Consider the following 25,580-nt stretch of genomic DNA (forward strand, 5'->3'; position numbering starts at 1 on the left):
AGAAAGCTAATTAATCTTAATGGATAGCTTTTAATAAATTAATTAAAAGCTATCAAATTAATCTTTGATCAAATCAAAACAGTGAAAAGACAGGTCCTTTTCCTTATCACTAACCAAAAGAAATCGAAAATTTATCTGGTGGTAAGGTTAATTTTGAAAAGAGAACAAAAGGGGGCTGACCAAATGGGATGAAGGGAAGGTACGATTAATACTAATTCAAAAAAAAAAAAAAACAATTCAAAATATTAACAAAGATAACTAACATTTAGCAAGTATTTTAAATTTAAGAAAAAGCAAAAACAATTCTTTTTAATATTTAAAATGAAGAGGGGAGAGAGATGGATGATTTAGAGAAATGAGAAAAGGTTTTCTGTACATTAAAGGAATTTAAAAAAAAAAAAGCACACTGCGAAAATAGTTGGTAATTCCTACATTTAATTTTGAATCACAAAGGTATTTATTTGTTACCCACACCGTTGTTTCAAGTGTAAATTGATCGTTGTTTAGAAACTTATAATTTTAAAAAAAGGATAGAGAAAAGCTTGCCTTCGAGCGATTCTCCCTTCTTGATGGATGAGAAGCTTTCGGTCACATTGACCACAGTGCCCCCCAGTCTCAGCATGGCCACCTCGAAAGAAACCCTGGTGCGTGTGCTCACTTCGTAGAACACATTCGTCATCACCTTGCCCTGAAAAACAAGATTTCAGAAATAAACTTAATACAGTACAGTAAAGCATTCTCTTCATACCATCACGTTTAATACGAAATCCCGGCTAAAACGAACATTTTGTTAATTAAGTTTGGTTCGCTCTCTAATTACATTAAAACTTTTACGTATACAGTAGAAGACCGTTATAAGGCACACCTTGGGACCAGAGCTTTTGCGTTATACAGGTTTTTGCATTATATAGGTCATTTCACAAATTTTGAAACTAATATTCAGGATATATCTATATATTAGCACTTCAGAATGAGTTTTATCTGCAATGAGTATGAAAGCACCAATATTACAATTAGTCATTCACAAATAAATATGTTTCACAATCAAAATCCTGCACTTCTGCCAGCTTCATGGTTTGCATAACAGCTGCATTTTCAAGAGCCATCTGGTATTTTCTCTTTACTGTGAGTACTGATTTTCAATTTAAAAGCTTCAAAATTAAGATGGAAAGATGAAAAACTGTTTCAAAATTTAATTTGCCTTACAATTTTTATGCTTGTAAAGCAAAACAGAGGGAGATTTTTTAAACTTCAAAACCTATTGTTTACTTCTGGAAAGTTGTGCGCTTTATAGAGAATTGCGTTATACAGGTCGGCGTTATAATGGTCTTTTACTGTAGTGTGTAAGAACTACAAGTGTGTGTGTGTGTAGTTTATTTCCAATAATTAATAACATGATATCTTTTTAGTCTAGTGTAATATTTTGTACAATATATTGAAAACTACAAATTTAATGATGGATAAGGGTGCTGTTTCATGTCTCTCTAGGGTGCTCTGTCTTAAAAACCTATTTAAATAGTCGTAAGTAAGTTTTATGTACTCTAATAAGGAAAATTTTCGGTTTATAAATACAGAATCCTACTTTGCGGAAATTCAGTTATTGCGGTGAAGTCTGGAACGAATTAACCGCGATAAACGAGGGTTGTCTGTAGCATTCTCTTCATACGATCACGTTTGATATGAAATCCCGGCTAAAACGAACATTTAGTTAATTAAGTTTGGTTTGCTCTCTAATTACATTAAAACTTTTACGTATACAGTAGAAGACCGTTATAACGCACACCTTGGGACCAGAGCTTTTGCGTTATACAGGTTTTTGCATTATAGAGATCATTTCACACATTTTGAAACTAATATTCAGGATATATCTATATATCAGCACTTCAGAATGAGTTTTATCTGCAATGAGTATTAAAGCACCCATATTACAATGAGTTATTCACAAATAAATATGTTTCACAATCAAAATCCTGCACTTCTGCTGGCTTCATGGTTTGCATAACAGCTGCATTTTCAAGAGCCATCTGGTATTTTCTGTTCACTATGAGTACTCATTTTCAATTTAAAAGCTTTGAATTAAGTTGGAAAGATGAAAAGCGGTTTCAAAATTTAATTTGCCTAACCATTTTTATGTTTGCAAAGTAAAACGGAGGGATTTTTTTAAACTTCAAAACCTATTGTTTACTTCTGGAAAGGTGTGTGGTTTATAGAGAATTGCGTTATATAGGTCGGCATTATAACGGTCTTCTACTGTAACACGTGCATTATACTAAAAGTCTCGGCTAAGACAAACAAAAATTTCTGACCCCTTTACTTGAAATGTTTGCGGTTGGATACTGTCATTTTCTTTTTTAGAAATTATTCATCATTTAGTTAGGTAGTAAAAGTCCTATCGTGTAAAGAGAAGAAAATAGAAAATATTTCACACAGAAAATAAAGCCTGTCATTCATTAATAAGAAATACAGTCGGACCTCCATATATCAAAGTAGCAAATTGCCGGAAAAAAATTTGATATTTAGGAACAATCTTATTTTATCCTAAAAATCTCCTAAAACATTAAAATTAAAGCTCATCCCTATCACAATTTTCATGTATGAAACCTAATTTCTGATTTATACAAGCGTCGGATTAAATGAAAGTTAATAATTAAAAAAATAACAGAAATTACATTTTTGCGCCTTTATACATCTTCATTCTTCAGCGATTCAACTTGATTCGCAACATGAGGGGATTTTCGTATTGACAATGTAATCGAGAGAAAAGTAAAAAATCAATCTACTTAACTTGAAGGATTTTTACTGCAGCTAAAAAGACTGGGAATGATAATCAACAGACAAAAAAGCTAACTTGAAACTAATTTTACAATGTTAGTGGTTACAACTAAGATATTTGAAATAAGCTTGAGGGAATTTAAAAATTCTAGAACGAAACAATGACCTATCTACACACCCCTCAACCCCAGATTCTTTATGAGTTTTGTAGCAACCTTTAGTAAACATAATTTTCTCCACTAACCTTTATTTTTCATGAGACAAACAATCTAAAGTGGAAAAAAAATCTACGAATATCTTAAAAAAATCTTCGATATGTAGAGATTTTTTTGATAAATAGAAACAATTTTTTTATGTAATGAACATAGAAATGTGTTGGGGTTTCGATATATAGAAAATTTTGATATGTGGAAGTTCAATATATGGAGGTTCGACTGTAGGTGCTTTTTTTTTTCTGAGTGTACTAATAGTTAGATTACAATGTGTGTGTTAGTATTATTGTTCTTTAAATATAGGTAAGCATTTCTTTGTTTTTTCACAGTATCACTCATTCACGGTTGTTACGAATGACTGTTAATTAGGAACAAATTCGTAGATTTTCTTCGACATTTTGTACTAACCGAGTTCAACTGTAATAGGGAAGTTTTCAATTTTTCAATTTTATTTTTTTATGATAGAGTAACATGTATGAACATCAGAGGTGAAAAAAATTTTGCGATACGATGAGTAGTTTTTTTTAAATTAATTTTTAAAGTTCAAGCGCTTGTGACGTCAAATGGCATAGGAAGTGACGTCATGCGCTCTTCCGATAGGGGAGAAGCCGAAGGTCACACATTCGACTTCGAAGACGAAACGTAAAAGGCTCATCTACACGCATTTAACTTCTCGCGTTTCTGGAACATTAAACCTCTCATCCGCTCGGAAATATTCGAATACCATCATCGATGTTACACGAGGAAGATTATTAGATTGTGCTTTGACGAATCCGGCCTCCATAGTGTGTTCAAAAGGATTATTGAATTTCTAAAAAATAAAAATATCAGCGCGCTCAAAATGTCCGTAGCGAAAACAAGGGGTCTTCGGCAGAAGGCTGCCCATAGTGTCCTGTGACATAAGCTCGTGACGTTTCAGAAAAGCGCACTTTTGTGCGTGGATTTTTAAAAAACCATTTAAAATCAATCACGGTGTTTTAAAATTCGGTGATGGTGAATTTTTTAGTTTTGAGCGTCAATTAACAATATCCAATAGTCAAAATACGAACATTTAATAGGCTGCAACTTCCCTATTGAAAGCGATATCGCTGGATTGATTCTCCAATTTTAAAGGAAGTGCAAGGGATTTCACATGGAAAAGCAGTAGATTTTCGTAACAAAAAAACAGGAGAAAAACTACCTTTTTGCACTGAAAATACTTTTAAGACCGAGGTTTTTTTAATTAAATTTCATTCAGTTCAACAGCATTTAACTTCGTGACAATTGGTGCATGACTCCAAATGATCACAACCATTTAAACATTTCTGAATTAAAGGTTTGATCGAAATAAACACCTATTTACTTATTAACCTTTTACTGAAGATTGATGATAATAACCACAAATTAATAACAAATGCAAAAAATTTGCATTTTTCCATCAGAAGAATGAAAATGGAAAATAAAAACAACTTTTTTAATGATCAAAATAAATTTAGAATCATATTAAACCCGGCCAAGGTGAACAATATAAATAAGGGCTAACAGGATTGCTAGAATTTTTGGGTAAATTAAAAAATAATAGAAAGAAAAATACCTGATTTGGGGTCATTTTTGCAATTTTTTATCAATATTTATTCTTTCCAACCACTTGAAGAGTAAAGTAAGACAAACAACGTTAGAAAAAGCACAAATTTGCAAATTACGGCAGACACGTGTTTCGGCGTTACAGGGAACGCCTTAGGGGGGATGCAACGCCAATAGGAATGCAAGCAAAGGCCAAGAGCTTTCTCTTAGGTACGAAACCCAGAAAGAAAGAATTCAATTGGACAAAGATTAAGCCGAAGCTTAAACAAAAAGAAATTGCTTGCATTCCTAGTGCTTCCTGATTGGTTTATAACTTTGTCATTGGTGTTTGGCTAATCCGCTGTTTTTATCTTTTAAGCTGCATGCTTATCTGCTCTTGGCTTTTGTCGGATGTCTTCTCATCCATAAGCTCATTACTTTTTGCATTGAAAAAGGCGTTCCCTGTAACGCCGAAACACGTGTCTGCTGTAATTGGCAAATTTGTGCTTTTTCTAACCTTGTTTGTCTTACTTTACTGTTCAGCACAAAGGTATTTACTTATCTTACTTGAAGAGTGTTTAAAAATGATTATATATATATATATATATATATAGCTAAATTATTTTAAAAAGCAAAAGGGAATCATAATCAAGAGAGAAACAACTTTAAAAAGTGAGCAGAATATCCTCGCTTCCCACGAGAAAAGGCAGATTTGGCAAGAATGGATGTATAACACACCCACAGTTAAATTACATTTTTATTACATAACATGTACGATACGTAATCATTTCTGTACCTTTAATGTACTGAGGCTCACGCCTTTCTTCACGTAACTCTTGTAAGTCTTTGCCAGCTCAAACAAACGATGCAACTAGAACAGAGAAAACAAAATATTGTTAAGGGTTCCGGTGCAGCTTCAACTTTCTTGAAAGGACGACACAGTTCTTGAGAAAAACACAGGAGATTTATTTACACTATGTACAGGAAAGACCGTCGACAACTGCTAAATTAATCATCAGCGATGAAGCAAATATCAATCGACACCGTAAACTAAACGGTTACACACGTATTTACATCCAAATACGAAAAACAACACAGCGAAATGCCTCGCAATAAACAGAGCTAATACACTCTCAGCACAACTTCTCAATCGAAACTCACTTTTTATCATGCGTAACGGCTATTTATAGACATCGAAAGAAAGCTCTAAAAAAAATGCTACAACGTTCTACACTTTCACAAATTTTATCAATGAAAAAAAAGAATAGGACGATCGTATACTTCAGCCGAATGTACGGGGGCTGTATATTCATTACGGGAAACTATTTACAGGTTACGTTGCTACAATAATTACTATTTACAGAATTTGTAACAATACACACACTCGTGATTGCGAAAAACATAATTTGAATTCAAGATGTCAAAATTCAATACACTCTCAGTACAGCTTCTCAATCGAGACTGACTTTTTATCATGCGGGACGGCTATTTATAGCCATCGAAAGAGAACTCTCAAATATTCCACAAGATTCCCGAAAATCGTAGACCGTTATCTTATTTCTTTCCATTCACAAATTTTATCATTCAGAAATGAGGCGACCGTATACTTCAGCTGAATGTACGGGGGCTGTATATTCATTACACAAGAAACTATTTACAGGTTACGTAGCTTCAATAATTTTAGATGAAAGATAATTTAATAAACGCCAAATTTAGCTAGATTACGACAAATTAATCACAAAAATAATTACTATTTATAGAATTTGTAACAATATTCAAATTCAAAAACAAATAGATTTTTGAAAATGTGAACACATCATTTCAGGCATTTGATGCAACCATACATTGGCAAACAGATCACACGATCAAATGGCTTCATATTTAGGCTTGCCAGATGTCCTGGTTTGACCAAGGAAGTCTCGGTTTTTAAACAAAACCCCGGTTTCCCGACCTGTTTACTTCACGTCCCAGAAAAAGATAAATTTGATCACAGATGACCAAAGAGGTCTAAAAGTAATTAAGTGTGAAGGATTACTTAGGATAATTACTTCATCATTCGTAGCATTTATTTGTAAAATTAATACCGGATTAGCTTGTGATTGTTTGTACAACAAGGTTAAAACCAAAAGAGACTATATAAAAAAGTCCTATAAAATGAAAAGTATAGCTAAATATTGTTCAATTTTTTATTCCTCATTCAAAGTGTTTTTTCTAACTAAAATAAATTGTAATTATTCACAGCTAAGAAGTTCAAATGTTCAAATTTTATCTGCTTGTGTCATTTTTTATCACCCCTGTTTTAGGTTCATAATTTGTAACCATTTATTCACAGCATTGAGAATAAACTACCCTATAACACTCCAAAAATCAGCCACAGTTGTGTAACCTTTTTGAATACTAGCGATTTGGGGGGGGGGGGGAGTATTCTGGTGTCCCGGTTGAACATTTCGGAAATCTGGCAAGCCTATTTAAAGAAGGTGTTGGTTCAGCATAATGAAATTTTACATTTCGCTTTTATAGAAAAAAAACCCCTAATATCCAAAGGTGTTTAACTACTTTGACAGGCTCAGATGCACTAAAAAATCATATTTTAAACAAGAATTAATATTCCAAGAAAAATAGCTCTTGCGCAATTACAGGGGTGATTGTGGGTTCATCAAAAAATACCTGAAAGTTTCAAAGCTAGAACGGGGGGGGGGGGGTAATCTTTGGCCTCTATTACTTAAGTGCACCTATGCCATAGTATTTAATAGTTCAATAGTCGTTTTCAAAATATTGTGTGTACATTTGATTAAAATTTTAATGGGTTACAAAGTTACTTTTGAGCTGGTGTTATACAAAATTATCTTGACATTTGTCCACCTTAAGGGATAGGTGTCCATCTTAAGGCTCTTGCAGGAATATTTGATGAGTATTATATAATTTTTAAAAAAATTGCGGAGGTAGGGAGATAAAAGCATAACAAAAAAAAAAAACATAATTCCGGTATTTTCGGACATAAAAATACCGGAAATACGTCTGTAAATACCGGAAATTCGGTAAAGTACCGGAACACAATCACCCCTGCAATTAGCTAAGTTAAGTTCAAAGAAAGTGTTGATCCCGCATAATGAAATTTTTCATCTCGTTTCGATAGAAAAGAAAACGAACTTCGAAAGGTGTTTTACTAGTATGACAGGCTCAGATGCACTAAAAGATCATACTTTCAACAATAATTAATATTCCAAGTACAATAGCTCTTGCGCAATTAGCTTAGTTATGTTCAAAGATAGGCATATTAATTACTTCATCATTTGCCACATTGACTTGTTAAAGTAATACAAGAATAGCTTTTTACAACAAGATTAAAACCAAAAAAATCCTACAAAAATGAAAGTACACCTAAATATTGATCAATTTTTTATTCCTCATTCAAAGTGTTTTTTTTTTTTTGACTAAAATAAATTGCAAATATTTACATCTAAGAAGCGAAATTTTTTTATCCGCTTATGTGATTTTTTGTTATTCCTGTTTTAGGTTTATAATTAGTAACCATTTATTCATAACATTGAGGATCAACTGACCCTATAAACCATATGAAACACTCCGAAAATCAGCCACAGGTGTGCATCCTTTTGAAAGCTAGCAATGCAGGGGGAGGGGGGCAAGGGGTTCTAATTTCAAAAGGGGGGTGCTCACCCCCCTTTAAAATTAAAACTTCTTTGCTTTTAGTACTTTTTTCTTTGCAAAAATGTAAAAACATTTTTTTTCTCCAGCCATTAATGAATAAGTTATTAAAAATGTAAAATTTTAATGAAATCAGTTTCCACGGGGAAAATATCCAGCTAAACCACAGGGAAAATATTCGAGCCCCCCCCCCCTGCCACTTTGCATATGAGCGACCATGGAGGGAAGGAGGAGATGGGGTAATTCCTGTGTCCCAGTCAGGGCCGGATTTGGAAAGATCATCATCTTTTCAAAAATATCCGATATTTTGATATATATTCGAATATTTTGATATACATATGTATATATCCGATATTTTTGACCCTTGAAAGTTAGGATATTTTGTAAAATTTTTATTGTGGGGGGGCCCCTTTGTTGTGGAGGCCCCGGGGCAGTAGCCCTGCCTGCCCTCCCCTAAATCCGGCCCTGGTCCCAGTTGAACATTTCAGAAATCTGGCAAGACTATTCATATTTATATTCAAACACACGTTTTCTAAACTTTTCACCAGCAAATCGAATTGAGGAATGAGTTAACACAGTCAGATTTATTCAGTAAGTTACCGCCCTATAGTCAGGGCTAAGGCAGAAATACATGAAATACACCGCCAGCTCAGTCATTTCCAGCCGAGGAGTTCAGTTTATAATTTATTGAATAATATCAGTTATAATTTACTGCCTTGCCTTCAATCTTCGAGTTGAACCGAACCATTGCTTCGGTCACTCGTCTGGTCTGCGCTAATTCTATATTAGCTACCAGTTTGTTTGGCACTCTTGGCTTCCTTAAGAGGTTTTCCATCTCCAGCTCAGTCATTTTCCTATGCCGGGCTGATGAGTGCTAATAAGCACGAAACTGCAGTCCTCGACTTGAAATGACTGAGCTGGCGGTGTTTTTCATGTACAATCAGATTGTTAGTCGAAAATCAAAGAAAGAATGGCCTGCCTCCATGAAAGACATGTTGAGCTATTTTCGATGTGGCTGACAAGCAGCGCAGGTCTCAGAATAGTGGTGCACAAAGACTAATTGAAAAAAACTAATAAAAAAAGAAATTTAAAATCTTTTTTTAGCAAATTCTGAGGCCATATTGCTAGCAAAAATTTTAATTTTTTGAGCTAGTTGACAGCCGTTTCTTTTTCGGCAGACAATCAAAAAGGGTTCAATCATGTTGATTTTATCTGTTGCAACTTTGCTTACCGTATATACTCGCGTATAAGTCGAGAAATTTATTTTTAAAAAATGATGTTTAAAGTTAGGGGGGCAACTTATATGCGGGTCAGAATGTCCGAAAATTTTTACCGATTTTTTTCTTGGAAAAAAACTCAAAAATTAACATCATTTTTCCGATTTTAGTCCATCCTTTTTAAGCAGATGCTAAAGAAGTAAATACTTAAACATTCAAACATTCTGCTATGATTTTACATGTTTACATGGTCTGACTGGGAAATCAAGAATAAATAATTACCGTAAACGGCCGACTACGCAAAAAGTGAGGAGATTGCCGTCTTCACAAATTTTCCCGATAGTCGTGAATTATTGCTCATTTTTTAAAAATAATATATAATATGGCTACAGCATAAAATTTTATCGGTATAAAATCAAAATAAAAGCAACAAGTAACAAAAAATCATAACAGCGAAATCGAACCCTTCAAAAAAAATGGCAATCGCAAAAGTGAACCCTTTTTGTGCAAAAAATGAAAATCTGACGTTTTTTAACACAAAAATTTTCATTGCATTTCATTTTCCTCCTCTTTATAACGCTTAAATTCAAAATTAGTGGCAAAATGCTCCCGTTTTTTCAAAAAATAGGGACTTCACTTATACGCGGGTTTTCAACCTGAAACCAACTGTTCACGTTCCAACCTGATTGCAATTTTCACAAACCTACACAAACAAAATTGCACATATGTTATATATATATTAATCTATCACTAGAATGCAGTATTTTTTTCCATTTATGGGACCTAACCCCTATTTTAACACTACCATTAAGTCTTAATTTAAGCAGTTTTGATCTACACGGCACTTACGAGGAATGTAAAACAAGGGTCTACTGTACTAACTGTCACTTGTTTTATTGATAACTTTGGCAATCATGTTCCGACCTGATTGCAATTTTCACATACCCTAGAAAAACAAAATTGCACAAAAACAGCTTCCAGCCTACTCGAACACTAACTTGATTTCTTGTAAACATATCCACCTTCAGCACATGCTTCCCCCTCAACTAGCTCACCAACTGAGGGAACCCCTGGAAAGTCGAAGTCGACCCACCCGGGTACATACGAGAGAGGAGCCCTCGAGTCAACATGAGGGTCGACCGACCTGTGCTTGGTCAAAACGGGCGGTTCGACCACGACCAGAGACTTCGGTTCCGCGAAGGAGTCAACCAACTGAGGGAGCCCCTGGAAAGCCGAAGCAGACCCACCCGGTACGAACGAGAGAGGAGCCCTCGAGTCCACATGGGGGTCGACCGACCTGTGCGTGGTCAAAACCGGAGGTTCGACCACGACCAGAGACTTCGGTTCCGCGAAGGAGTCGACCAACTGAGGGAGCCCCTGGAAAGCCGAAGCAGACCCACCCGGTACATACGAGAGAGGAGCCCTCGAGTCAACATGGGGGTCGACCGACCTGTGCTTGGTCAAAACCGGGGGTTCGACCACGACCAGAGACTTCGGTTCGGCGAAGGAGTCGACCGACTTGTGCTTGGTCGAAACCGGCTACTGGTAAGACTGTGTCATTTCAGGGGACTGAAGAAACGAAAAAATGGTCAGCAATGAACACTACCTACTAGGGTTCATCCACTGAAGTTAGGGTTAAAATTTCAACTGTCCAACTACCACCAAACAGGCAATGGCTTCGTTCAAATGTAGAAGCAATTTTCACCCGTCATACCTGGATGGGCGACTTCCCGGTTATATATATTAATCTATCACTAGAATGCAGTACTTTTTTCCATTTATGGAAACTAACCCCTATTTTAACACACCATTAAGTCTTAATTTACGCAGTTTTGATCTACACGGCACTTACGTAAAACATAAAACAAGGGTCTACTGAATTAACTGTCACTTGTTTTATTGATAACTTTGCCAATCACGTTCCAACTTGATTGCAATTTCCACATACCCTAGAAAAACAAAATTGCACAAAAACAGCTTCCAGCCTACTCGAACACTTACCTGATTTCTAGTAAACATATCCACCTTCAGCACATGCTTCCCCCTCAACTCATTGACCAACTGAGGGAACCCCTGGAAAGCCGAAGTGGACCCACCCGGTACATACGAGAGAGGAGCCCTCGAGTCCGAATGGGGATCGACCGACCTGTGCTTGGTCAAAACCGGCGGTTCGACCACGACCAGAGACTTCGGTTCCGCGAAGGAGTCGACCGACTTGTGCTTGGTCGAAACCGGCTCCTGGATCTTGGGTTCCGCCTCCAGGTGTCTCTGCTTCGGCTCGTAGAAGAGGGGCAGCTTGAGGTCCAGGTGAGGGTCGGGCAATTTGTGCTTCGGTATTATGGCCGGCTCTTCCACGTCCAGGATCAGCTGCTTGGCCACTTCGTTCATCATGTTTTGCAAGGACTGGGAAGCACGCATATCTGTAACGTCGGCTTTGCGTCAGTTTTACGAACTTTGAATAGTAATATTTATAAAATGCTCAGTTAAAGATCAAGATTAGAGGTTGCCCCCCCCAAAAAAAAACACTGACCAAAAAGGACCTAAATCTTAACTTTTAATGGTTACTCTTAGGGATGTGCCAACTAACTGACAGTCAGTCAGGGTTTTATACAAGGGGGGAGGGTCTTAGGGTTCAACCCCCCCCCTTGCCCGAAAAGTTCGGTTTGACATTTAAATGTTAGTTTTCATTTTAAAATTTCCAAAACTCAAATGTTTTTCACATGTATAATAATTGCATAAAACGCTTTCATAATAGATATCCCGACGACTTGAACAATAGCACAAATAGCGCAAAGCACCACATAAAAGTTTTTAACCCCCCCCCCCAAAAAAATATATTTTCTGGTTACGGCCCTGCACTCATTGGCCAATTTGGCTATTACCTATTTGACCAATTTTACTTGATTAATCTTTTTTTTTTTAATTGCAATTAGTCTTGGTTTAAAACAAAAAAACTATGCTGTATGAATTTTAATCTATTGATTGGCTGAAAATTCTTTTTCCTTTTTTTTTAACTAAAATTACTTTTGCTTACAACAATAAACTATGCTGAATGAACTTATTACAGCTTACATTATTGCAACTTCCTTATGCTACAACATATAACAAAATGATAATAAATATTGTACCTGTCGTATATAGATAGTGTATTTAGTAGTTTCCAAGTTTGACCTAATTGTGGCAATCAAACTATTTTAATACCACATAGCAGAAATGGTGGTTGGGAGAGGGGGGGGGGGCAACAAATAAAGTTTGTGCACAGTGTTTTCAAAATTCATTGTGGAGGCCCTGGTTCAATAGGCTACTGACAACCAGAAAAAAGTCCCTATCTTGATCTTTAACGCTAAGCAACAGACTCAGCAACGATATCAAGAACATATAATTTTATATTAGATAATACTACATTTAAAAAGCTTTGACAACACAACAGGGCTCGTTGATTTAAATCAGCTTGATTTAAATCGTGTTTTAAATCAATTGATTTGAATTAAGAGATATTTTTAACAAAATCCTTAATTAAAACGAGTTGATTTTACTTTTATAAATTAATTTTGCATTTTTAGAATGTATTAAATATAACTACACTGTATTATACTGTCTTAACTTCAACAGGCAAAACTACATAGATCCCTCTTTCTGTGTGCGTAACAGATTTTCACTCTATTACTTTTATTTCAAAATTACAGTTTGGAACAAAATAAAAATTTGGAGTTTTTCTCATACACCATGACTAACGTATTTCAGAAAAGTAATTGTTCAACATATTATTTTACACTAAAAACGTACACGATAATGGAAACCTTATCTTTAAGCAAATTAAAACAAAATCACATCTTATCTAAGCATTAAAACGTATTTATAAATCTTAAAATATTATTGAATAGTTAGAGAACTTATCTTAATTTTAAAAGGAAGTTGAATTGATTCATCTATTGTATGAAACATATTATGTTTATAACTGTAAAGTAATTAATATCTACAAATTTTTGAACATTTTGAAAAAAATCTGATTTAAATCAAAGGAATCCGATTTAAATAAAAAAATTCGACTTTTTGATTAAAAAAAATTTTTTTTTTAAATCACGAACCCTGCAATGCAGTCAAAACTGTTTATCTCAAACCCATCTATCTCAAAAACCTTCTCATGTACAAAATTTTCAATTTCTTTGCATTTACAACAAATTTGATGTTTTATCCAGCCTCCCCCCCCCCCAATTGCATTCATATAGTCCTCCAAGTCTTGTGAGATATGTAGCCCAAGGAAAACTATGCACAAGGAGCAATAGTTATTCCGTTCACTTGGAAACTGCCGATAAGGGGGTTTTGTATTGTTGAACAGCGTAAAGGCTTCATGCGTTTTACTTTCAGTTTGTAGCCAACAGTTATTTTGGTCTCTGGATTAAATCATTTTAATTTTGAGGTTAAAGTAAAAATTTCAATATTTTTGAACGGCAAACACAGAAAGATAATTTTCTCCTTAAAGATTTGTATAATAGAATTAGCCAAACATGCAATTACAATAAGTCATAGAGTAAAATGTTCAACAAATTCAAAAGATCTTGTTAAACTCTTTGACTTTGCTCCAGTTGCTTATTTTTATGACTGTATCAAAATCTCTGTATACGGAAACCCCCCTTCATTTCGAATTTTTCTTCCTTCCCGTGCAGTTTGAGATAGACAGGTTCGACTGTACAAAATAAAAAAATATATATATAGTAATAAAATCAGATTGCACAAACTAGCTTACAACTACACAAGCAGAGGATTTAAGTTTTCAAATGTTAAACACAAAACAATGTTAAATATTTTCAATACACTAAGATATGCCAGGCAGTTTAGTTTAAGCACAGTATTATAACACACATCAGCAAACAAAAACAAACAAACATACAAAGCAAACTTTTCTGTTTCAACTTTCCCCATTGCTTCTGTTCTGTTTTCAGTTAAACAGAAAACAGAACACTGGGAAAAATGAAGTTTTCAAAAATGAGTACCCATGTTTTCAAATAGAGTGCTGAATTATTTCATACTCAAAAATGAGTACATAACTCGGTTAATACACAATTTTGAAATTATTACATACTCAAAAAAACCCCCCTCAAAAATGAGCATATGTTGATTTGAGTATTTGAATGTTTCAAGTTTGAATACCACATAGTCAGAGCCATTTTGACTACGCGATATGTTCAAATTTGAGTACTTTTTCTTCATTTTTGAATTTTTTTTAAAGAGTGAACTCATTTTATAGAACAACCAATTAAAAAAACACCGACTTACACTCATTTCCTTACACACAAGGTTAAAAAAACTACTTACACACATAACGAACAAATACATCTACTTTTTGCCAATTTTGAATGCATATCTTTAAAACTCACTCTGTTATGACACTTTTTCAAGCTTCAGGTGATAAAAAAACTTGTATCAAAATTTATGGAATGAATGTCTTTATGAAAATGACACACATTTTTTTTACACTTCAACTAATACATGCAGTCAGTTGAAGAACTAAACACAAAATGTTATTTAAACAACACTGCAGTTTCTGCCAAACACATTGACACATACACAATACATGCACATAAATGTGAAAGCAATACTTACGTTAATACACAACATATGATGGTGGAACAGGGTAGTTAGGAAAACATTATTTGGAAGCAGGTTAGTAAGGTAAAATATTTAGACAAAAGGAAAGGGAAAAAGCAAGCAAGGGGGGGGGGGAGGGGGGAAGAATGCAAGAAAAATAAACATCCAAGTTATACCAATAAAAAAGAGTAATTTTAAACTTAGGGATTAAAAAATATGAAGCAACTTGCAAAATGATCTTTTGTATTTATAAATAAACTCTCTCTATATTTTTTTCGGGTAAGACAAACTACGGTTCAGATGAATCTACATTTCGAATGTCGCTTTAAGTTTGTTTTAACGAGGTTTGACCGTACGAACCATTTTGACTTTCTTATTTGCATCCTCAGTGAAAAAAAAAATCAGATATTTTAGTAGTTGGATATTCAAAAATCCCATATATAGCTCCTGAAGATTAAAGGCCTTACAATACATTTTAACAAAAATAAATAACTGAATTTAGATCAATAACAAAATAAATATTTAATTAAAAGTCAGAAAACAGTTATCAAAATATTATTTAGCGACTATTACTAAACCTTTAAAATAAAATTTGAAGATCAGATATTAACTTAGCAGAATAACAAATATCTGAATCTTTGAAGCTCTAAATTATGCAATACGTCTAGAACTAGAAAATGTTTCTTTTAAGTAGACTTAGGCCAACTCTGAAAATCGAAATCCACCACTAATTGCTTCATACTTTCTACACAAGGGTGCAGGAGGGCAGCACAGTGAGACAGAAACTTACTGTGAGCGGCAGACGATTCCCAGGGCCTCTTTAGAGGGTCCTTGCCCGAAAGCGACTTCCCAGAACCAGAAAACCGGTTAATGAGTGGTACAGATTTTTTCGGAGACCACAAGAATCCAGCTTGAGAGAATCAAAGAAGGTTAAGCATGGAAAAAGAGAATGTAGCATTTTACAGTACTGTATTTTTGGGAATAAGCACTGCAGCGCATAAAAGTAAAAATTTCAAAAAAATTGCCGGTGCTGCGGATACAGTCTTTTTTTTATTTAAAAAAAGACTTTTTTTATTTAAAATAAAAAACAATCCTAGTTTTTAAAAAACATTCAAAATGCTGCCAATAGATGGCGCCACATCGTCCTGCTGCCGGCAGGAAGTGCAACACACGGATCAACGAAGAAATTGTACGTCAGTAACGTCAAAGTAAGTCAGTGTTTGAATATTTTTTCTAACATAGAAAAACATTTACCAAAGTTTGCAATTTTCTATTTTGCTTCTGAATTCTACATAAAAAAGAATATTACTATATAAACGCTTTTAATAATGATTCATTGATTTCAAACATTGAAATAAGCACTAAAAATGACTTTTTAAAATCAAGTCAGTGAAAAAAAACGTACTTCGACATAATTCTACGTTTCAAGAACCTTATCCGGGTTATTGTTCGGGATTGAAACGTCGAACTATGTCGTTCCTACGTCGATTGATGTTTGAGTGCTACTTAGGCCAGAGAATTTGACATTCGCGAGGCATTGAGGAGAATTCTGGATAACCAACCAATGTCTCCTCCCAAGGTAGGAAAATTATATTCATAGTAAAATATATATAATAAATTAATTAAAAATATTTCTTTTATTTGCATTTCATTCCAGCTTTCTTTATTACAAATTGTATTTTTAAGTTCTTTGATGATGGGTGTGACCCTTATGGCGGGTGTGGTGTATACACCAAAAAATTCTCTTTCTTGAAAATATATTACGATGTGGCGCTTACTCCCAAAAATACGGTACTTGAAAGGAGAGGTTTACAAAGGATAGAACAGTCTTGAAGAATAAAGTATGAGATCTTCTTTGTGAGAAGGTACAGGGTGTTTATTAAGTCTTGCATTCATGAAGAAAATTCATTAAAAACACAATTGAATTTTTAGTTTGATCCTTTTCTCTAAAAGTTTTTCACAACGTTAACAGACTTCTATGTGAACGGAGCACCTTTTGTTGTTCCGAGAAGATTAGAACAGACTTTTTGAGCCCCCCACCCCTTCTTCAAAAAACCAAAAGTTGGCAGTAGACAACATCAATATTATTGAAAAAACTAATGCCTAGATTTTAAGTAAAATATGTAGTGCAATAAAGCAACTTCATCCAATACCCTCCCAAACCAAAAAACAAAGAAATAAAAGTTTTGTTTACATTTTTCTTTCTCTTCCAAAACGCACTGATACATATTTGAAGGAAAAAACTAAGTAGGATCATTGAAGTACTTTTCAAAAACATTTTTAGAGAAATTATTTTCTTTTTAAAAGTTGTAACATATGGGAATTAGAAACTGAGACTTAAAATTTAAGAAGAAAAAATGAAAGTTTATAAACTCGGCAATGAACGATGAAATATTTCTGTAGATTCAATCAAGTTATGGGGAGGAAGCCTGCCCTTCAATTTGCTTCTTTTTAACTTGTAAGCCCTCGTCTAAACTCAGAACAATTGGTTTCATATAAGTTTTTAGTTCTAATATATGCTTATATGATTTTGCCTTTTAAATACTCATCGGCCCCTATCACCTTTTACGAATTTATCGTTCCTTTGAGGAGCCAAATCGGCCTAGGCACTGACACAGCCAGATTTGCCATGAGGGGGGGGGGGTTGAGGTTTGGGTTTGATCTTAAGCTCTCACGTAGATAAAAACTCATATTAGAATTGGAAATATGAGTTAAAATCAAAGATTCGGAACAATTGACCCTCAAAATCCCTCTTATTAAAACCCACAGTTTCTGATGCTAGCACCAACTACATGCCTATTGGCTAAAATTGTGCCAATGAGGGGGGATGGAGGACTTGATAAGATATAAAATAAAAGAAGAAATAATGCATTAATCTTAAAAAGAATTTTTTAAAATAAAATTTCCTTCTCCAGTACAGGACTTTATAAACACCCTGTATATCATGATAAAAGGCCAGTAATCCATATTTATCAAAAAATATTACTTACCCTGTATAGTTTCTGTAAATATTTTCAAATACAGTCGTGAAAAAATATCAAAATGACTTTTGGATGCAATTTTTTTTTTTTTGGAAAACAATACATCAGACTCTGTGTAAAATAAATTAAAAATGCTGTGACCCCCAATTTTCGAATCTCAAAATCCAGAACACCAGGTTTTTCTTTACCTTTTAAGTTCAAAATTGTTAACATTTCCCTATTACTTGTTGAAAACACAATACTTGCAGTTCATTTTTAAGTCTCTTCAATGCCAAGTGCCCTGCATAAATTAGCATTTTGCTGACATTCTGTAGCAATCTTTTAACATTTGCTATCTATTGCAATAAAATAATTATTGACAAAAAGAAAAAAGCAGAGGAAATGAAATGTTTCTAAATTTGTGACAATTTCTATGCTATGGCTAATGTGAAATGGAGGGGTCATTGAACATCCTCTTAAAATTGGAGTAAGAAGCTAAAGCTTTTACAGCATAATACTATTAGTAAGTCTAAAAAATAGGGAGCCTGGACTCTAGCTAAAAAAGTTTTTTTGAACCACCCTAATGTACTTGTTAAGTATGTGATTGTTATGAACTAGTTAAAAATGTACTAGTGTACCTTTTTAACTAGTTTAACTAGGCAGTTTAACTAGTTTAACTAGTGAACTAGTTTTTTTAAACTAGTTTAACTATTTTTAAACTAGTTTAACTAGTTTTTTTAAACTAGTTTAACTAGTTTTTTTTTTAAACTAGTTTAACTGGCAAAAAATGTACCAGTTAAAACTAGAGGGTCAATTTGACCCAAAACGCTGTTCAATAGATCACCATGTAGAAAGTAGCAATTAAAGAAAAAATTCTTTCAATGATTTACAGTAATTTAAGGTGAAGAACATTTTGCCAGACTTTAAAAACTTGAAACATAAGTCATTTTCTGGTTATAACTTTCACAGCTTATAAAATAATGGTGAAATCATTTTCAGCAAAGAATTTTTTAAAAATTTGCCCCCCCAGATGCTATGTGCAAGTACATGAACCCTGATAGATATGTAGCATAAATAAGTACATTGATGCAAATGCCAAAACAGAAAAATCATCTGTTCTTCATCCCAAGTCAAAATATCAATTTCCAAATACTATTCCAGCATTCCAGACAGTATTAAAAATAATAAATTTCAGCTGCTTTTAAATGTCTAAGCAAGTTAATTTAAGAAAAAATAAAATAAGTAAATGAGTACTATCAAAATGGAGATTGACTTAGGTCAATTTTAAATTAATTTTTTTTAAAAACAAATTATGGAATATTGGGATAGTTAACTGTTTCGACATTATTTACTATATTTTTTTACAATTATAGAGATTACTTCAAATAGATACACCCAAAAACTGAACAAAAAAAAAAAACCCAGCACAAAATGTAAATCCGATCAAATTATCCCCCATCTTTAAAAAAAAAAGGGTAAAAAAATTAATTTTGTGCAAAAAATAAAAGAAAAAACTTCAAAAGCACAAAATATCAATAAAAAATTCAATACAAATATTTAGTATCGATATAATTTGAGGCTACATAAAAAGACGTGAGCTCATGAATAAAAAAACGAAAGCTCTTGTCGAAACGTGTATGCATTTTTTTTTTTTTTTTGACATTTTGTGCTTTTACAGCTTTTATTCTGCTTAGGGGCCATTCATCAACTACGTAAGGATGATTTTGAAAGTGTTTGACCCCCTCCCCCATGTAAGGGTAAGTGAGATTTTTCACCAGCCCCCCTCCCCCCCTATCTTACGTAAGGGTTTCGTTCATCAAAATAATTCGTTTATCAAAATAATAAAATAACGAATCTTACATCATTAGAATCATTATTAAATTCACTATTATATTTTTTTAAATACTTTCTGTGTAAAGAAATATTTACTAAAAGAAATCTAGACTGAATGTTTTTTCGAAAAATATTTTTTGTATACGATGCGGTACTAATTAAAAATAAGACATGCCATATGCAGTGCGATTCTTTTATTATATTTCACACTGTTCATTCTTTGTAAAACAAGTAAAAAACAGCTCATACTAATATGTTTTTTATCTTACAGAAGCAAATGAAATATAATCCCTGCCAAACCACTAGGCCGCACAATTTCTAATATAAAATATCGACTTGGAAAATACTACGTAAGAATGGGTCTGACCCCCCCCCCAAGTATGGGTGAGACTTTTCCAATCCCCCCCTTGGGACCCTGACGTAATTAATGAATGGCCCCTAAATCAACACTTATTTGTCATACTCAGGGGTGGATACAGGATTTCATTTTAGGGGGGGGGGGGTCATGCTCAAGAATGTAGTCTTACGTACGACAATTTTCTTGAACTTAGGTTTCTTGATGTGTTATCAAAAGAAAAAAAATCGGTTATTAGTTGGTTGAAAAGTTAATTTGACCCCCTCCCCCCCAAGTAAGGATAGAGATTCCCCCCCCCCTCGGGGTCCTTACGTAATTAATGAATAGCCCCTTATTCACAACAAAATGTTCGATCTATATTATTCACTCTTATTGACAGAAAATTTGATGTTGATATGAAACAATATGAACAACTACCACACAAACTGAAATATATTTCTAAAAACATTGTCTTGCCTGTAGGCATGCCTGGATCTTGACTGGATCCCATAGCGTCTGTACTATACAGGTTTGGTGTCATCCTACCACCAGCAGGGGACAGCTAAAACAATCAAAAACAGAAAACAGATCAACTTTCAAGACTTCCACAGAAATGAAATTAACAAAAATATTTTTTTTTACTTGTTATACAGTCAAACCTCCATATTCGAAGTAGCAAATTGACGGAAAAAAATTCGATATATAGAAACGATTTTATTTTATCTTAAAAACCTCCTAACACATTAAAATTAAAGCTAATTTTCGTGTATGAAACCTACTTTCTAGTTTATACGAGCATGGGATTAAATGAAAGTTAATAATTAAAAAAACAGAAATTACATTTTTGCACCTTTGTACGTCTTCATTCCTTGGCAATTCAACTTGATCCGCAACATTATGGGATCTCGTTTTCCCAATGTGATCGAGAGAAAAGTAAAAAATCAATCGACTTAACTTTTTCTGCAGCTATAACGACTAGGAATGATAATCAACAGACAAAAGGGATGATTTGAAATTGATTTTACAGTGTTACTGGTTACAACTAAAATTTGAAATAAACTTGGGGTAATTTAAGAACTCCAGAACGAAACAACGACCTAGCTACACACCCCTCAACCCCAGATTCCTTATGAGTTTCGTAGCAACCTTTAGTGAACATAATTTTCTCCCGTAACCTTCATTTTTCATGAGACAAAGTCTAAAATGGAAAAAAAAATGTACGAATATTTCGAAAAAAAAAATCGATATATAGAGATTTTTTCGACAGATAGAAACAATTTTTCTATGTAATGAACATAGAAATTTTCTGGGATTTTGATATATAGAAAATTTTGATATGTGGAAGTTCGATATATGGAGGTTCGACCGTACTTGATACAGTCATGAACCAAGTGCAATACATTTTTAAAATTTCATTTAAAACAGGTAAATAATCACTTTTAACTTAAATGAATGGACATTAAAAATGCTTGTCATACCATCAAAATACAAAAGCTTATTTATTTTAACCCAAAGCCTGAAAAATGATTCAAATGAAGTTTCTGATTCTCTATCTCAAAAGGACTCGCCCATTAAAAGAATAAATTTGAACATCAATAATAGACAGGGCTAGATTAAGGCATGGGCACACAGGGCACGGGCCCAGGGCACCAACATTTGGGGGGCACAAAATCTGTAGCCTAAGTTTTCTTAAAAATGGAGCAAATTCCCCCAATGACATGAAAACATCCATCCCCCAATGACATGAAAACACAAAAAAAAAAACAATCATCGAGAAAAAGCAATTTAAAGTTTTTCTTTTGCATAAGAACACATAGCGAACATGGCCTAAAACCACTCATAACTTTAAATATTTGAACTAAAGCAATGAAACTTTTCCCCTGTGTTCAGAATTCTTTTCAGTTTTGAAATATGCAATAAAATTTTTTTGGATTGTTTCATCATTTTTGAGGTACTGCAATCCCTTAAGAAGATTAAAGGTTGTATTGGGCTGATATAACTTGCAACTTTTAAAAGAAATAAAACATTAGCAGGATGCAAAAGGATTGAATTCTAAAATAAGGGAAGCCATTTTCAGCAATGCACAGGTTCAAACTTGGCATGTTGCGAAATAATTTTTTTCTTCATTTATTAGGATTTGAAATAAAGCAGATTCATTTTAAATACACCCAAACTTGTTTTTATGCGGTGGATAAGGACTGCATAAAAAAAAATCTCGTAAAAAAATTGTTCGAAACTTCACGAGTAGCTAAAAAAGTTATTTTAGCAACATGGTTTTAAAAAAAATTTATACGATGGATAGGGATTGCATAAAAAAAGTCTTACGTAGAAAATAACCCAAAAACTTACAATATAATCTTTAAACGAAATTAAAATGAACCAAGTGATGATAATTTTGCCGGCTACCGAAAAATTTCCCGAACAAGGAAATTTTTGGGAGGTCACAGTGACTTTCCATCGTGATGCCACTGTCGTCACTTGAAGATACTACCTCACACTCGCTTTATAAATAATTTTCGCTCATTTTCTTTAATAATTTTCATATAAAAAAAGATTGCACAAAAGCAGGTTTGGGTGAATTGCAATAAGTTTTTCAAGTTACCTCCACCGACGTTTTCGGGCAGTTTCTCAATGTTTATTCTTGGTTGCTATTTAACAAAAAAAAAATGAAGGGAAAAAAATAAATTCCTAAAACAAATATTTATTTGAGAAGATTAAAGGTAGTATCGGTTGATATAGCTTGCAACTTTTAAAAGAAATAAAATACTAGCAGGATGCAAAAGGATTGAATTCTGAAATGAGGAGAGCCATTTTCAGCAATGCATGCGTTCAATGTTGGCATGTTGCCAAAGAATTTTTTTTTTTCTTCATTTATTAGGATTTGAAATAAAGCAAATTCATTTCAAATGCAACAGTAAGTTTTTTCAAGTTGCCTACACCCACATTTTTGGGCACGATTTCTCAGCAAATTTATATTCATCTTAAAAACAAAAAACCTCCAGATAAAAAGCGGAACAAAAAAAAAAAGCGGATTTCCATGAAAATGAGGAAACACTTCATGCTTGTCATATTTACATGGTTTTTTAAAAACAAGATTTATCACACACTGCAATAATACAGTAGAAGACCATTATAACGCACACCTTGGGACCAAAGCTTTTGCGTTATACAGGTTTTGGCATTATATAGGTCATTTCTCAAATTTTGAAACTAATATTCAGAATATATCTATATTAGCACTTCAGAATGGGTTTTATCTGTAATGAGTAGTATAGCACTAATTATAGAATTAGTTAATTCACAAATAAATATGTCTCACAATCAAAAGAAAGTGAATTATCTTGCACTTCTGTTAGCTTCATGGTTTGCATAACAGCTGCATTTTCGAGAGCCATCTGGTATTTTCTTTTTACTGTGAATAATAATTCTCATTTAAAAGCTCTGAATTATGATGGGAAGATGAAAAACTGCTTCAAAATTTAATTTGCCTAACAATTTTTATGTTTGCAAAGCAGAACAGAGGTATTTTTTAAACTTTAAAACCTATTGTTTACTTTTGAAAAGTTGTGCGGTTTATAGAGAATTGCGTTATATAGGTCGGCATTATAATGGTCTTCTACTGTAAATAAAATATGAAGAAAACGATATTTACCAAAGCGGAAGGCACAGGTGGTATGGCGGGAGAAATACTTCTGATGTGTAGGGGCGATCGAGACTTCGAATCCATTTCGGATCTGACGCCGATGATGTTCTGACCGAAACCCGGTTCCACCAGAATCTGAAATTCAAATATCTCATCAGAGAAAAGTTTGCTAAACAAAAAATCATGTACAAAATTAAAAACCCAAATATGACTTAAATTGATGGTATTTGGCTGATGAAGCATGCAATCAAACATCAACATATTATTTATTTTTTTAACCCCTTCAGCCCCAATTATGAAATACTAGACCAACAATGTTTATATTTGGTACACAGTATACTATGGTAAAGGGTATCCTATAGACAAAATTTCAGGTTTGTAGGAGAAAAATTAAAAGAGATATGGCACGTCCAATATTCCGGACTTATACTTTTGAAATTAATATTTCATATAAAAAGAGATAAAATATGAGACAAACTTCATTATAAAATGTTGTTTAAACAATAATAAAACAGAATATAAGCTTTTGAAATGATTCATTAGAAAAAATTATATAGTTTTTAAAAAATCAGGAAAAAAACTTAGTTTTTTGGACGAGAATCCATGGTTGGAAAAATGAGCCACTCTCTATCTCTCTATCCTTATATGTCAGTGTTGTCAATCCCAAAACGAAAAAATATTTCACAGATTATAATAAGCAGAATGTAAAGAGGCAACTACAAAAAGAAATCAAGTAATTTAATCAATTATTAAATGATTAGCAGCTGTTTAAAGTGTATGTCTGGTATACTGGACATCAGGTCTGAAGGGGTTGAACAATTTAGCATAGCAACCTTTCAATAACAGCAATATACCACCCACAATATTGATTAATACCCAACACTGCTTGACGCGTGATTTTCCAGTTATTAGTGCAGATGATGGAATGAAACCCATCTCTAATAAATTCGTAAATTAGCAGAGTATAATAAATGACTTTAAGCCTTTTTAAAAGAAGAAATAGCTTTATTTGCTATTAACACTTAAAATAAAAACATAATCATTTTAAATAAATATTTCTATGACGACCCAATGAATCCAAAGAAAAAGCTTTAAAAAACTATTGCACTATTAATATGAGTTACCGGGATAAAATGAATATCACCGGTAATAATCATTTTCCTATTATTCAATAGACTAACTCTGTAAAACTATCTAACATAATCTCATTGTGAGGGAAAAAGAGCAAGTCTTTCGACTACCCAAACATCGTGAATTAGATCACGGAGTGCAAGCGGCGAAGGGACGAAGACCCGATTATTTTAAATTCCACCTAATTACCACATCATTCACTAAAGCCGCGTACGACCAGATGCCGACGCCCACTAGACGTGGATAACGCTATTGGCTCGAGTCGTCAATGACGAGCTAAGCCACTCCTCCTTCAGCGTCACACTCGTGCCACTCCCCTTCAATGACCTTCACACGTGCGGACGAAAAGAGAACAAGATAACGTCCCATAAATTTCCGATTAGGAATCGGTGAAAAATACGATGTAGGAAAGTACTGGTACAGTAAAACCTGTAAAGTTGACCACCTTTGTAAGTTGACCACCTGTCTATGTTGACCGCTTTTGTCAGGAACGGAATTAATCCTATCTTGTATATTGAAGGAAAACCTCTATAACTTGACCACCTTTCTATCTTGACCACCTGTCTATCTTGACCACTAATGTACCCCAAATTTGGTTTGGAGTATTGTAAAAAACCCTTTGTAAGTTCACCACTTGGTTTATTTTTTACAACTTCATTTATCAAATTATTTTATTTTATT

The 25,580-nt window shown here is 33.7% G+C and overlaps 1 protein-coding gene across 1 annotated transcript in view; it reads right to left on the minus strand.

Moving 5' to 3' along the window:
• Positions 1–25,580, minus strand: part of LOC129233126 (CAD protein-like) — a 165,253-nt gene that overhangs the window by 12,716 nt on the left and 126,957 nt on the right. The window contains exons 35-40 of the mRNA XM_054867189.1: positions 23,778–23,903; positions 20,603–20,687; positions 11,435–11,829; positions 10,408–10,431; positions 5,323–5,397; positions 547–688 (exon numbers count right to left, since the gene is read on the minus strand). Of these exons, the coding sequence (XP_054723164.1) occupies positions 547–688; positions 5,323–5,397; positions 10,408–10,431; positions 11,435–11,829; positions 20,603–20,687; positions 23,778–23,903 (847 nt within the window). The remainder of the gene's footprint in view (positions 1–546; positions 689–5,322; positions 5,398–10,407; positions 10,432–11,434; positions 11,830–20,602; positions 20,688–23,777; positions 23,904–25,580) is intronic.

This window comes from Uloborus diversus, unplaced genomic scaffold (assembly GCF_026930045.1).
Source record: "Uloborus diversus isolate 005 unplaced genomic scaffold, Udiv.v.3.1 scaffold_18, whole genome shotgun sequence".
Taxonomy (NCBI): Eukaryota; Metazoa; Arthropoda; class Arachnida; order Araneae; family Uloboridae; genus Uloborus; species Uloborus diversus.